The sequence below is a fragment of the Carcharhinus amblyrhynchos genome, chromosome 14 (assembly GCF_965287045.1).
Source record: "Carcharhinus amblyrhynchos chromosome 14, sCarAmb.v2.hapA, whole genome shotgun sequence".
NCBI lineage: Eukaryota > Metazoa > Chordata > Chondrichthyes > Carcharhiniformes > Carcharhinidae > Carcharhinus > Carcharhinus amblyrhynchos.
In genome coordinates, this window is record NC_137337.1 from 25,038,141 (window position 1) to 25,052,365 (window position 14,225).

Below are 14,225 nucleotides of genomic sequence, written 5' to 3' on the forward strand. Positions count from 1 at the left end.
AGACATTTATGAAAATAGCTCATGGCAAAAATGATCCATCCCAGTGAGGAAGGATTCCAGGAAGGGGATAAATTAACCATGGTTAACCAAGCAAGTTAAGGATAGTCTTGAATTGAAAGAAAAAAACATAATGATTAATGGCTCGCCAGAGTTGGAAAAGTTTTTTAAAAACCCAACAAAAGATAACCAAAACATAATAGAGGGTGAAGATAAACTGAAGATAAAGTAGTAACTAATATAAAAATGGATGTTAAGAGCTTCTTTAAATATATGAAAAGGAAGAAAGAACCCAAGAACCCTTAGAGAACAAGACTGGGGAAATAATAATGGGGAATCAAAAAATGGCAGAGTTAAATAAATACTTTGCATAGTTCCTACAGTAGAAGACACTATTAGCATTCTAACCATGAAACTGGTGGGTTGGATCCTAGGATATCAAAGGAAGTAGCAACAGAGATAGTGGTGGTAATCTTCCAAGAATCCTTGAATTTTGGAAGAGTCCTAGATGATTGAAAAACTGCCAGTGTAACGCTTAAAGAAGGGAAGGAGATAAACAGTGGGCCAATTAGCTTTTAACACCTGTCATTGGGAAAATGTTAAGAGTCAATTGTAAAGGATGCAATTGCAGATCATTTAGAAATACATAATATAATCAAAGTATATCATGCTTGGCAAATTTATTAAGAGTTCTTTGAGTTGATAATGAGCAGGATAGTTAAGGGGAGCCAATAGATATAATATAGTTGGATTTCCAAAAAGCATTTAATGAGGCATTGCACAAAAGGCTACCTGATAAGATACAAGCCCATGTGTTGTAATATAGATCAGCATGGATAGAGGATTGGCTAACTGATAGAAGACCAGAGAGTTGAGACGAGGTATATTTTCAGGGTGGCAACCTGTAACTAGTGGAGTGCCATGGGGATCAGTGCTGGGGCCACAATTATTTACAAAATATATTAATGATTTGGACAAAGAAAGTACTATTGCCCCGTTTAAAGATGACACAAGTGGCTGGAAAGGCAAGTAGTGAGGAAGACACAGAATTTTCAGAGGGACGAAGTTACGTGAGTGGGCAAAAACTTGGCAGATGGAATATATAAAAGGAAAGTGTGAAGTTATGCACTTTGGTGGGAAGACTAAAGGAGCTGAATATTTAAATGGAGAAAAACTGCAAAAAGCTGCAGTACAGAGATTTGAAGGTCCTTGTGCATAAATCACAAAAAGTTAGCATACAAGTTCAGCAGGCAAATGGAATGTTGGCCTTTATTTCAAAAGGAATGGAGTATAAAAATAGGGAACGCTTGCTGAAACTATATAAGGCATTAGGTTGACTACACCTGAAATACTCTGAACAGTTTTGATTCCCTCGACTATGAAAGATGCACTGGCATTGGAGGCAGTCCAGAGAAGGTTTACTAGCTTGATCCTGGGTATGAAAGGATTTTCCCATAGGGAAACGTTGAATAGGTTGGGCCTGTACACATTGGAGTTTATAAGAATGAGGTGTGACCTTATTGAGATACACAGGATGTTTAGGGAACTTGACAGGATAGAGCTGAGAAGTTGTTTTCCCCTTTGGAGAGTTTGGGACTAGAGGACATAACAATTCGAGTAAGGGGTCGCCCATTTAAGACAGATAAGAGGAAATTTCTTAGAGTAATGAATCTGTGGAATTCTTTACCATAAAGGTTGGGGTGTTAAGTATGTTCAAGGCTGAGATACAGACTTTTAATCAAAAAGGAATCAAGAATTGTGAAAACTAAGAGGGAACATGGAACTGAGAATTAGTACATCAGATCAGTTATGATCTCATTGCATCTCAGAGCAGACTTGATGGACCAAATGACCTACTTCAGTCCCAAGACATATCACCATATATTGCATTATGGAAAAGTTGGCAGTCAGTTTGCATACAACAAGTAACCTGTTGTTGTAATGTTGACTTGGGGAAAATGGTTATGTTGGTTTTAATTTTCTGAAATTCCCTGGATTCTGGAAAGGTCCATTAGGATTGGAAAGTAATGAATGGAGGGAGGACAGAAAGCAAGAAGGTACAGTTAAGCTAACGTCTGTTATCGGAAAAGGGCTAGAATCTATTTAGGAGGGTATAGTGGGCAATTAGAAAATCTCAATGCAATCAGGCAGAGTCAAAATGGTTTTGCGATAGGGAACTCGTGTTTGACTAATTTATTAGAATTCTCTGAGGAAGTAAGAAGCCTTGTGGACAAAGAGAAGCATGTAGATGTGGTGTACTTAAATTTCCAAAAGGCATTTAATAAGGTGCCACATCAAAGGTTACAACACAATTTTTTAAAATTATTTGTTCATGGGATTTGGGCATCACTGGATAGACCAGCATTTATTGCCCATTCCTAATTGCGCGTGATGCACTGGGCCACCTTCTTGTACAACTGCAGTCCATGTTTGTACGAACACCACATTATTGTTCGGAATGGAGTTCCAGGATTTTGACACTGTCACAGTGAAAGAATGACAACGTAGTTCCAAGTCAGGATGATGTGTGGCTTGGAGAGGAACTTTAAGGTGTTGATGTTCCTAGGTATCTCCTACCTTTTGTGCTTCTAGGTAGTAAATGTTTTGAAGATGTTGTTTAAGGAGCCTTGGCATGTTGCTGCAGTGTATCTTGTAGATACACACTACTACCATTATGCGTCAGTTCTAAAAGGAATGAATATTGATGGTAGTGAGTTATTTCAAGTTGTATATTTTCTCTCTCCATCTGTCCCAACCACCAGCAAATGTCCCCCGTCTCACAAATAAATTCAACCTCCAAGAACATTATTTTAATCAAGCTTCAGAATTAAGTATGTTTTCTTTTGAGTTGTTCACTTTATGCATTGGTTTTAATACAAAAAGAATCAACTACTATTTGGAAAGGGAGAACTGCTAATGATTATTTATTGATGAACGTTTTTTCCTCTAATGTCCCTTCACTATGCCTGGCCTGTTTGTTGCACTGGATTATTGTGCAGCTGCACATGCACAAACCTTTTAAAAGAACTGTTTATTGTGCACCTATTTGACCTCTGGTGGTTAACTACTTCACACAATAGTGAAGTTGATATGTTGTAGAGAGCATGCAAACCTCCAAACCGTTCATTGCCTGAACCTGTGAGAACCACTTGTTCGGCATATGTAGAGGCTGAGTATGCACATTGGGCATATCACCGATCTGCTCTATTTACCTTGTGGGATAGAGTAAAAACAAACTCAATTTTGTTACTTCTGTCTTGTTAAGTTTAAAAAAAAATGTGGTGTACGTCTTCAGAAATGTTAACCAGTAAAATATCAAGTTGTGTGGATAAGATGGGAAAGTGAAGTTGAAAATTGTTATTTCAGGTCAGTCATGATCTGTCTGAATGGAGCCGCATACTTGATGGGCTGACTAGCCTACTTCTGCACCTTTTATGGTCTAATGTGATCCCCAGTAAGGAATAGAAGTGTCAGAAAGTACATTTGACTGAGCCACTCTTAGCCTGTGAAATTTCCCTGTTGTAAAATTCCACGCATTTAAATATCTTCCTTTCATTTCTCAGTAATACTTATTGAATTCAGGCATTTCCAAAAACTAATTAGTGCATTTTTCTTTAACAGTCCGTTCTAGTTTGGCTCTTTCCAGCAAGAACCATGCTTTCTACAGCCCCATTGCTATCGATCCTACACCTTTTCCAACTTCCAGCTGCAGCCAAGGACCTCACTATCTTCCATCTTTTCCATTGCCAACTGGAACTAAGCCAATCAGCGCCTCAGTGAGTGAAGGATCCTTGAAAAAATTTCAGGAACAAAGTGTTCATTTTTCTAACTCATGGCCTACCGAACATTTCGATGGAGTCTCTAAACCCAGCTCTCGGAGGCTGACCAATCAGTTGTCTGAGGATTTGCTCATTTTTGGTAAGCGAGCTTTGAGTGTTATAAATTTATTAGCATTGTCCATTTATTTGTAGAAAATGTTAAAAACATAAACTTCTTTACACTTAGAGTGAGTGCAGTGAAGAGTTACCAGGCTGATTTCTGGGATGGTGGGTCTGTCATATGTGGAGAGACTGAGTTGGTTAGGATTATAGTCAATGGAGTTTAGAAGAGTGAGGATCTCATAGAAACTTATAAAATTCTGACAGGGCTAGACAAGATAGGTTCAGAAAAAATGTTTCCAGTGGTGAGGGAAGGCCAGAACTAGGGGTCATAGTTTTAGGATAAGGAGTAAACCTTTTATGACTGAGGTGAGGAGGAATTTCCTTGCCCAGAGAGTGGTGTATCTGTGGAATTCATTACTACAGAAAGTAGTTGAGGCCGAAACCTGTGTGACTTCAAGAAGGAATCAAATATAGCTCTTGGGGCTAATGGGATCAAGGGATAGGGGAGGAAAGGCAGGATCAGGGTATTGAATTTGGTTATCAGCCACGATCAAAATGAATGGTGGAGCAGGGCCAAATGGCCTACTCCCACTCCTAGTTTTTGTTCTTCTACTACCTCTAATACCAATGCAATCTCAAAATGTTATAGTATCAGCCCATCTGAAAAGTTGTCCACTTACTTTCATTTGCCATACTAATATTATTTATATACTTACCTACTTTCACTTTCAAAGTTATTATTATAACCATTATTCTGGTATATTCTGCTAACTAACAATTAAATGTCAATTATGTTTTCTGTTCTCAAGGTGGCCTTAAATTTATGCCTCCTAGCACTGATTGACAAGTAGTACTATTTTGTTCCCTCTATTGCATTGTGTTGTGAATGAGTTGATATTATGATGATTCAGATCAGAAACTCCAAAGTGTTATATGGAGCCCACTTGAATCGTAAGTTTTGTATCTTGAATTTGGCTAGGATAAGCATGAGATGTTTCACTTCAGGTATGATTTTAATTGACCCAGTAGAGAGTTTTTAATCAAACAAAGTTTATTTAAGAACCTAGTTAACATGTATAGTAAGAAAATTAGAAAGAACTTTTATCAATTACAAATAAGAAAAAGAACAGCCATTATAATGTATAACACCTAACAAATATATCTAATGTATTCCAATCCAAACCAAAAGCTTTACCACAGATAAATCTTTAAACAGGTTCATTACAGCAAAGTCATGTGATAATGGAAATTGAGTCTCTTGGTTGAAGCCTGCAGCTATCTGGATACACTCTGAACTGTTTGAAGACAAGGCAGTGTTGTAAAAATCAGTCTGTTTTAACCCTTATACGGTGGACAAATAACTTTGAGTAGACGTCTTATTAGTACAAACAATATTTATTTAAACCCACACAATCAATAATCACCCACCTGACCAACAATAAGTTAACTTACAGAAAATACTAGAATTCAAGTACAATACAAGACCTTGACTTAATTTTGCGTGACTGACAAGTACCCAAACAGATACTGGCCTTTATCTCTGCACTGGTCTTGGTAGTTGTCTGCATAGTCTGGTCCTTCGGTCTGGTGTGGTACTCCTTCCTTCCTTTCCTTCCTTCCCTCCCTTCCTTCCTTCTCAGGTGTGGTGGCTCTCTCTCGTTGTAGCTTGTTTGTGGGGTCAGAGAGAGAGATTCCTGGTTGTGCAGCATCCTTTATACCCTGTTTGGTTTCACGCCCCTTTTTTTGACCATTGCCAATCAATCGATCAGGACTTGATCACCCTGATCGATAAGAGTCCAATCAGGTGCTACCACACCGATCTCTGGGTGTGTCCCCGGCGGCCATGCCTGTAGGTGTTGTAGGCACATAGGTCACATACCTTCCTCCTAAATAAGGATTCACAGTGCCTTTACGTCTGGCACACAACCCAATGTGATCAGAAAGTCTCTTTCATCCTGGAGGTGGCCCATATCCTGTGTATTCACTCATCAGGGTTGCAGTTTGTTTGTCTGTCTTTAAACTGCAGCCTGTCGGTTTAGTTTCTTGCCCAGTTGTCCCAGAGTGCTCTACAAAACACCATTTTAGATGGCCTGTTTGGCTACAGCAGCTTTCCAAAACACCAGACACAGCCCCTGATTTTCACTCTTCAGGAAAACAAGATCTTGTGGGAAAAGATTTCTTTGAATAATGTATCTTAAATGATGCTGCTCATTGAGTCATGTCGTAGTAGAGGTTGCTGCCTCCAGACTGACATCAGCTAATGTCATCTCAGTATATTAATTTCCCATTAAATCCCTGAAATGGATCAAATCCAGTGAGGAGTTTTGTAGTTGAAACATTCTTCTGTTAAGCATACACTGGACCAGGAAAGGATATCGTTGCTGGCCTGCAGTAGTTGCAACATATAAGGAAGGTCGATAATGATTCCAGACCAGACCCTTAAATTGATTAAAGAACATAGAAAACTACAGCACAAACAGGCCCTTCAGCCCACAAATTGCACTGATCATATCTCTACCTACTAGGCCTACCTATAACCCTCAATCCAATTAAATCCCATGTATTCATCCAGAGGTCTCTTAAAGGACCCCAACAAGTTCACCTCCACCACCACCAACGGCAGCTGATTCCACTCAACCACCACCCTCTGAGTGAAAAACTTACCCCTGACATCTCCTCTACACCTACTCTCCAGCACCTTAAACCTGTGTCCTCTCATAGCGACCATTTCAGCGCTGGGAAATAGCCTCTGAGAATCCACCCGATCTATACCTCTCAACATCTTATAAACCCCTATCAGGTCGCCGCATATCCTTCGTCTCTCCAGGGAGAAAAGACCGAGCTCCCTCAACCTATCCTTATAAGGCATGCCACCCAATCCAGGCAACAGCCTTGTAAATCTCCTCTGCACCCTTTCAATAGCTTCCACATCTTTCTTGTAATGAGGTGACCAGAACCGCTCACAGTACTTCAAGTGGGGCCTGACTAGGGTCTTATAAAGCTGCAGCATTACCTCCTGACTCCTGAACTCAATCCCTCGATTGTTGAAGGCCAGTACACCATATTGCCTTCTTGACCACATCCTCCACCTGCGAGGCCGATTTTAAGAGTCCTATGAACCTGGACCCCAAGGTCCTTCTGATCCCCTACACTGCTAAGAGTCTTACCCTTGATATTATATTCCTTCATCCCATTGGACCTGCCAAAATGGACCACTACACATTTAAATGGGTTGAAGTCCATCTGCCACTTCTCCACCCATCTATGTCAGGTTGCAACTTCTGACATCCCTCCAGACTATCCACAACACCACCAACCTTTGTGTCGTCAGCAAACCTACCAATCCATCCCTCCACTTCCTCATCCAGGTCATTTATGAAAATTACAGACAGCAAGGGTCCCTGAACAGATCCCTGGGGCACTCCACTGGTGACCAACATCCATGCAGAAAAAGAATTAAGATCCAGTTTGGGGCCGGTATCTTGTTTAAAGTAGACATAATTTCAAATCCCAATTGCTTATTGAAAGCCATAAGATTATTCCACAATATCAAACAAAATAAGTTAACTATGTACAAGTCAACAAAACAATTGGTAAACACTGTCTACCTTAAACTGTAACATCCAGGATTAATAAGTAAACATGAATTAACAGGCAAATTGGTCAAACAGCCCACCAAACTTCATATTAGGTGGCAAACACAACCAAAACTGATTCCATGGATTTCTCAGCAATCCACCCAGACATCAGTGAGTCACAAAAATTCTTTAACACTTTGTCTTTCTCTTGAGAGTTTTCAGCTCTTCCCTTTCAAAGATCCAGCCTCTGATTTCCCTCAAAAGCTGCTCCAATTCTCCAAAAAGACTGCCTTAATGGCTGTTCACCTCTCAACTGATCAAACTCTTCTCTGGAGACTGTGTCCCACTGAATTCACAAGGCAGCATTCCAGCATCTCATCACTATCACAACTCCAGTTCTCCAAGCAGAACCCCACTAGGGTTTTCCTTTGTCCCAGTTGCCAGTTTCACCAACAGATGACTGCTGCTTACAGGATTTTTTTTTACCCAGCTTTCAGTAGTCTAGCAGGCAGCTAGCTTCCTGTCAGCTCCACTGTGCTGATAAGTGCTCCAGAGCTTTACTGAGACTCAATTTCCCAGCAGCACAGAACCAATGACCTCCCACTGCCTTCTCAGTTCCCCACTGGTTTCTCTGAACGCCCAGCTGCATGGAGCCAGTAACCTTTAACTACCTTTTCAGTAACACAGCCGACAGCTGCACTTTATTTGCATGGAGCTTCTTTATCTGCTCCTAATTAACTCCTCGCCAACTACTGTTCACTGGTACTTGACCTATTAAAACATCCCAATGGTATATTTTCCAGCAAAATCTAATGTAGCAACTCTTGGACCTCCTGTTCCTTGAATGTTGCAATCTCCAGCTAACCAATTGTCACTTTCCATAATTGATAACTTGCAAGAAGACAGAGGCAAAGAAAAAGCTCTCATAGTAGTTTTCACCTCAGTTCTTAAAAGAAAGACCAAGCGGCTTGTGAAAGAGGCAAATTACAGAATGAGATGTTGGTGACTGAAGCCACAGATTCCTGTCATGGTGAAAAAGGAGGGATAATTGCCACAGTAAGTAGGAAGAATAGGGGGAGGGAAGAGGATAGAATTTGCAAGATGTACGATCTTTGTGGTGGTGTATTAGTCTGGAAAACAGCTCTCCTAATACTATGCTACATCTGTCTTGGGGAAATTGTTAGAATATGAGAACATAAGAAATAGGAGCAGGAGTAGGCCATCTAGCCCTTCGAGCCTGCCCCGCCATTCAATAAGATCATGGCTGATCTGTCGTGGCTCAGTTCCACTTTCCCGCCGTCTCCCCATAACCCTTAATCCCCTCTCTTATCAAAAACCCATCAACCCGCGTCTTAAAAATATTTAGCGAGGCAGCCTCCACCACTTCAACGGGCAGAGAATTCCAGAGATTCACCACCCTTTGAGTGAAGAAGTTCCTCCTCAACTCCGTTCTAAACCGCCCCCCCTTTATCTTGAGGCTGTGCCCCCTAGTCCTAAGAATTATAACAGGTTATCTTAAATCATAATGGGATCAGACAAAATCAACATGGTTTTGTGGAAGGGATATCATGTTTAACTAACATATTAGAGTTCTTTGAGCTAACAAATATTGATTATGGGCAAAGGGGGACCTGTTGCTGTTATGTACTTGGATTTCCAAACAGCATTTGACAAGCTGCCACATCACAAAATACAGTTATGTTTTGCTATATGAATGTGTGGTGGGGTAGGGGTAACATATTAGTATGGATAAAAGATTGGTTAGTTAACAAGAAAATAGAGTAATCATAAATGGGTAATTTTTGGTTTGGCAAGCTGTAACTAGTGGAGTCCCACTGGGTTCAATGTTGGAGCCTCAGCTATTTACAATCTATATGCCAATAACTTGGATGAAAGGATAGAATATATGGTTGCTAAATTTACTGATGGCACAGGAGTGTAGAGCAAAATAATAAGTTGGGAAGAGGAATTAAGTCTGCAAAGGAATATAAATAGGTTGTGAGTGGGCAAAAATTTGGCAGATGGAATATAATGTGGGAAAATGTGAACTTGTCCACTTTGACAGGAAGAATAGAAGAGCAGTTTACTACTTAAATTGACAGAGATCACAGAACCTGGTGGTACAGTGGGATTTGAATAATGAATCACAAAAGATTAATATAATGAAATGAGGAAGGAAAATGCAATGTTCGTGTTTATTGCAAGGAGAATGGAAAATAGGAGTAGGGGGTGGCACAGTGGTTAGCATTGCTGGCTCGCAGCATCAGGGACCAAGTTCAATTCTGTCCTTGAGTGACTGTGTGGAGTTTGCACATTCTCCCTGTGTCTGCATGGGTTTTCTCCAGTTGCTCCGATTTCCTTCCACAGCACAGGTTAGGTGGATTAGCCATAGTAAATGAGGTTACGGGGATAAGGTTGGGGAAAGGGCCTAGGTAAGACACTCTGTTAGAGTTGATGCAGATGCAATGGACTAAATGACCACTTCTTGCACTGTAGAAATTCTATGCTAAGTGGGATTGACAAAGTAGACGTGGAGAGGATGTTTCTTCTTGTAGGGCAATCTAAAACAAAAGGTCGTCATTTTAGGGTAAGGGGTAGCAGATGTAAGATAGGGATAAGGAGAAATTATTCCTCTCAAAGGGTCATGAGTCTGGAATTCACTAACCAGTGTGTGGTGGATGCTGGAACTTTGAGTAAATGTAAGGAAGAGGTGGACAGATTTTTAATTATGTGAAGGGCTATAGTGAATGGGCAGGTAAGTGCAGTTGAGATACTGTAGATACAAATGAAGATGAAACATAAAACAGTAATATGAATTGTTTTACTTATCCAAATTGTGACGCACACTTAGTTCCTGATTCATGGAAGGTAGTAAAAGAGGTGAAGGAGTAGCATTGTTAATCAAGGATAGTTTAACAGCTGCAGAAAGGCACTTCAAGGTGGATCTGCCTACTGAGATAATATGGGCTGAAGTTAGAAATAGGAAAGGAGTGATGACGTTGTTAGGAGTTTTCTATAGGTCCCCAAATTGTAGTAGACATGTGGAAGAGGAAATTGCAAAGCAGATTATGGATAGGTGTGGAGGTCACAGGGTAGTTGTCATGGTTGACTTCAACTTTCCAAATATTGATTGAAACCCTTTATAGGTCAAATAGTTTGGATGGGGCAGCTTTTGTACAGTGTGCGCTGGAGGGTTTCCTGATACAATATGTGGATAGGCTGACAAGAAGTGGGGCCACATTGGACTTGGTATTGGGTAATGAAGTGGGCCAAGTGTTGGATTTGTTTGTGGGAGAACATTTTGGAGATAGTGACCACAATTCGGTGTCTTTCATTATTGCATTGGAGAGGGATAGGGCCATACAGCAGGGCAAGGTTTATAACTGGGGGAGGAGTAATTATGATGTGATTAGACAAGAATTAGAGAGCATAAGATGGGACCAGAAACTGTCAGGGAAAGGCACAAATGAAAAGTGGAGCTTGTTCAAGGAACAAATACTGTATGTCCCTGTCAGTCAGGGAGGAAATGGCCGAGTGAGGGAACCATGGTTCACAAAAGAGGTTGAATGTCTTGTCAAGAGGAAAAAGGAAGCATGTGTAAGGATGAGAAAACAAGGTTCAGTTGGTCGCTTGAGGGTTACAAGATAGCAAGAAATGAGCTGTAAAAAAAAGGACTCAGGAGAGCTAGGAAGGGGCATGAGACGTCCTTGGCGGGTCAGACCAAGGAAAACCCCTTTCTTTTATGTGAGAAATAAAAGAATGACCAGAGTGAGGTTAGGGCCAGTCAAGGATTGTAGTGGGAACTTGTGCATGGAGCCAGAAGAAGTAGGAGAGGCGATGAGTGCTCACCAACGAGAGGGGCCATGTTTTTGAGGATGTGTGTGAGATACAGGCTGAGAGGCTGGAGGAAGTATAGATGTTCTGAGGGAAGATGTATTAGCAATTTTGAAAAACCTGAGGGTCAATAAGTCTCCTGAGCCAGATGAGACATGTCCTAGGATTCTTTGGGAGGCAAGGGAGGAGATTGCAGAGCGTTTGCCTTTGCTTTTTGGGTCCTCACTGGGCATGGGCATAGTGCCAGAGGACTGGAGAGTGGCGAATGTTGTTCCTCTGTTCAAGAAAGGAATGACCCTGGTAATTATAGGCTGTTAAGTCTGTCTTCGGTGGCGGTTAAGTTAATGGAAAAGGTCTTGAAGGACAGGATTTATGACCATTTGGAAAGATGCAGCTTAATCCGGGACAGTCAGCATGGATTTGTGAAGGATAAGTCTTGCCTCACAAATTTGATCGAATTCTTTGAGGAGTGTGTGGATGAAGGTAGAGCAGTTGATGTCGTATACATGGATTTTAGTAAGGCGTTTGATAAGGTTCCCCATAGTTGGCTCATGAAGAAAGTAAGAAGGTGTGGGATAGAGGGAAATTTGGCCAATTGGATAAGTAACTGACTATCTCATAGAAGACAGAGGGTGGTGGTGGATGGAAAATTTTCAGACTGGAGACCGTTTACCAGTGGTGTACCACAGTGATCAGTTCTGGGTCCTCTGCTATTTGTGATTATTATCAATGACTTGGAGGAGGGGCTGAAGGGTGGGTCAGTAAATTTGCTGATGACACCAAGATTGGAGTAGTGGGTGAGGTGGAGGTCTGTTGTAGGTTGCAAAGAGACATTGATAGGATGCAGAGCTGGGCCGAAAAATGGCAGATGAGTTTAACCCTGATAAGTGTGAGGTGATTCATTTTGGTAGGACAAATTTGAATGCTGATTACAGGGTCAATGGCAGGGTTCTGAGGAATGTGGAGGAACAAAGAAATCTTGGGGTTCATATCCACAGATCTCTGAAGGCTGCCACTCAAGTGGATAAAGCCATGAAGGCCTATAGTGCGTCAGCATTTATTAACAGGGGTTTGAGTTTAAGAACCGTGGGGTTATGCTGCAACTGTACAGGACCTTGGTGAGACCACATTTGGAATATTGTGTGCAGCTCTGGTCACCTCACTACAAGAAGGATGTGGAAGCATTGGAGAGAATGCAGAGGAGATTTACCAGGATACTGCCTGGTTTTGGAGGGTAGGCCTTATGAGGAAAGGTTGAGGGAGCTAGGACTTTTCTCTTTAGATCGGAGGAGGATGAGGGGTGATTTAATAGAGGTTTACAAGATGATGAGGGGATAGATAAAGTGGGTGTTCAGAGACTGTTTCCTCTGGTGGACGTAGCTGTTACTAGGGGGCATAACTATAAGGTTCATGGTGGGAGATATGGGAGGGATGTCCTAGGTACATTCTTTACTCAGAGTGGTTGGGGTGTGGAATGGACTGCCTCTGATAGTGGAGTCGGACACTTTAGGAACTTTTAAGCAGTTGTTGGATAGGCACATGGAGCACAGCAGAATGATAGGGAGTGGGATAGCTTGATCTTAGTTTCGGACAAAGCTCGGCACAACATCAAGGGCCGAAGGACCTGTTCTGAGCTATACTTTTCTATGTTTCTATGTCTATGTTAATATTTTAGAGATAACCTTAGTTCTGGGAAGTTCAACTGTAGAAAAGGGGATAAATGCAACTGAAGAAACTTGGAGTCTTGCACCTGAAAAGTTGGGACCATGTTGACATAGCTAAAAGGGTGAGATCCAAAAACAATAGAGCTGGCTTACTTAGCTGGAGAGCTGTAGATGTAATATTTACTTTTCTTGGGACTTTATTTGCAAGTAATGTTTTGTTTTGGGAGTTAGAGTTTTATTAATTTAAAAGCATTCAATCAGTCACGAAAGGCTACATTTCATGAAGGTGGGTGGAACTTAATACGGTTCTCTGCTTCCAATTTATCTGTGTTTTCTGGTAGCTTGCAGTCTCAGATTGTTTGTAACCTACTAAAAAGCTCTTGGAGCTGTGAGCAGGCTCCAGGCATTTAGGACTCAGAAGTCCTCGGGAGCTGGAAAGGTGGAGGAAAGTCATTGGTTCCGTGCCTGGTAGTTAGGGCCCAACACCTTGGGAGCTGGTTGTGGTTTGTTACAGCCAAGAGATTGGAGTTCGGAGAAACCGAGTAGCAGTGCCAACTCAGTGAAGTTAGCAGTCTGTAAACCGGCTGGGAGTGAGCTGGTAATTAGGGGCGCGGAGTGTAGTTTTGAGAATCCCATTGAAGGCAGCCTCAGGAGAAGGGACTGAACCACTAGGAGGCAGTTTGAGAATGGCTTGAGGGAATTCAAAGGCTAAGTCTTTGAAAGTGAAGAGTTAAAATCCCTCGTGAGTGGGCTAGAGTTTTAATGAAATTTTATAACTGATAGTGGTCACTATAATCCACCCATCTCAGGAGGGTTGCTGAGGTATCTTTGGGATCTGTCTTTGTTACAACTGCCATTTAATGTACATTGTGGTGTGTTTGATCACAGTTTGCCTGTTAATCCATATTTACCTTGTGTTAATGTTGAATGTTAGAACAAGATAGGTTTTACAGATTGTTTTAATTTTCTGACTTTGCCTGTAAAGATTATATTGTTTTGAAACAGTGAAAAATTGTGGCTTTTTTCTTCTAGTGGGTAACTGGGACTTCAAACTTTGTCTGCTTTAGATCATAACAAAATACCGTGTCTTCCATGTTTTTGCTTCCAAAGTATTTTACTAAAATGATGCAAGGCAATGGAGATGTCAAAGACTTCTGGCGTAAACATCACTTTCAGTGCAAGTGCTTATGTAAAATGAGTTTTGTTGGGTCTAATCAAAATATTTCCAAAACTGGTGATTTGGAACATTAGATTTCCAAAATGGGAAAATT

The 14,225-nt window shown here is 41.2% G+C and overlaps 1 protein-coding gene across 1 annotated transcript in view; it reads left to right on the forward strand.

Annotated features, from left to right (window-relative positions):
* togaram1 (TOG array regulator of axonemal microtubules 1) overlaps nucleotides 1-14,225 on the forward strand; it is a 103,237-nt gene that overhangs the window by 45,130 nt on the left and 43,882 nt on the right. Inside the window, 1 exon segment of the mRNA XM_080202454.1 lies at nucleotides 3,619-3,915. Coding sequence (XP_080058580.1) covers nucleotides 3,619-3,915 — 297 coding nt within the window.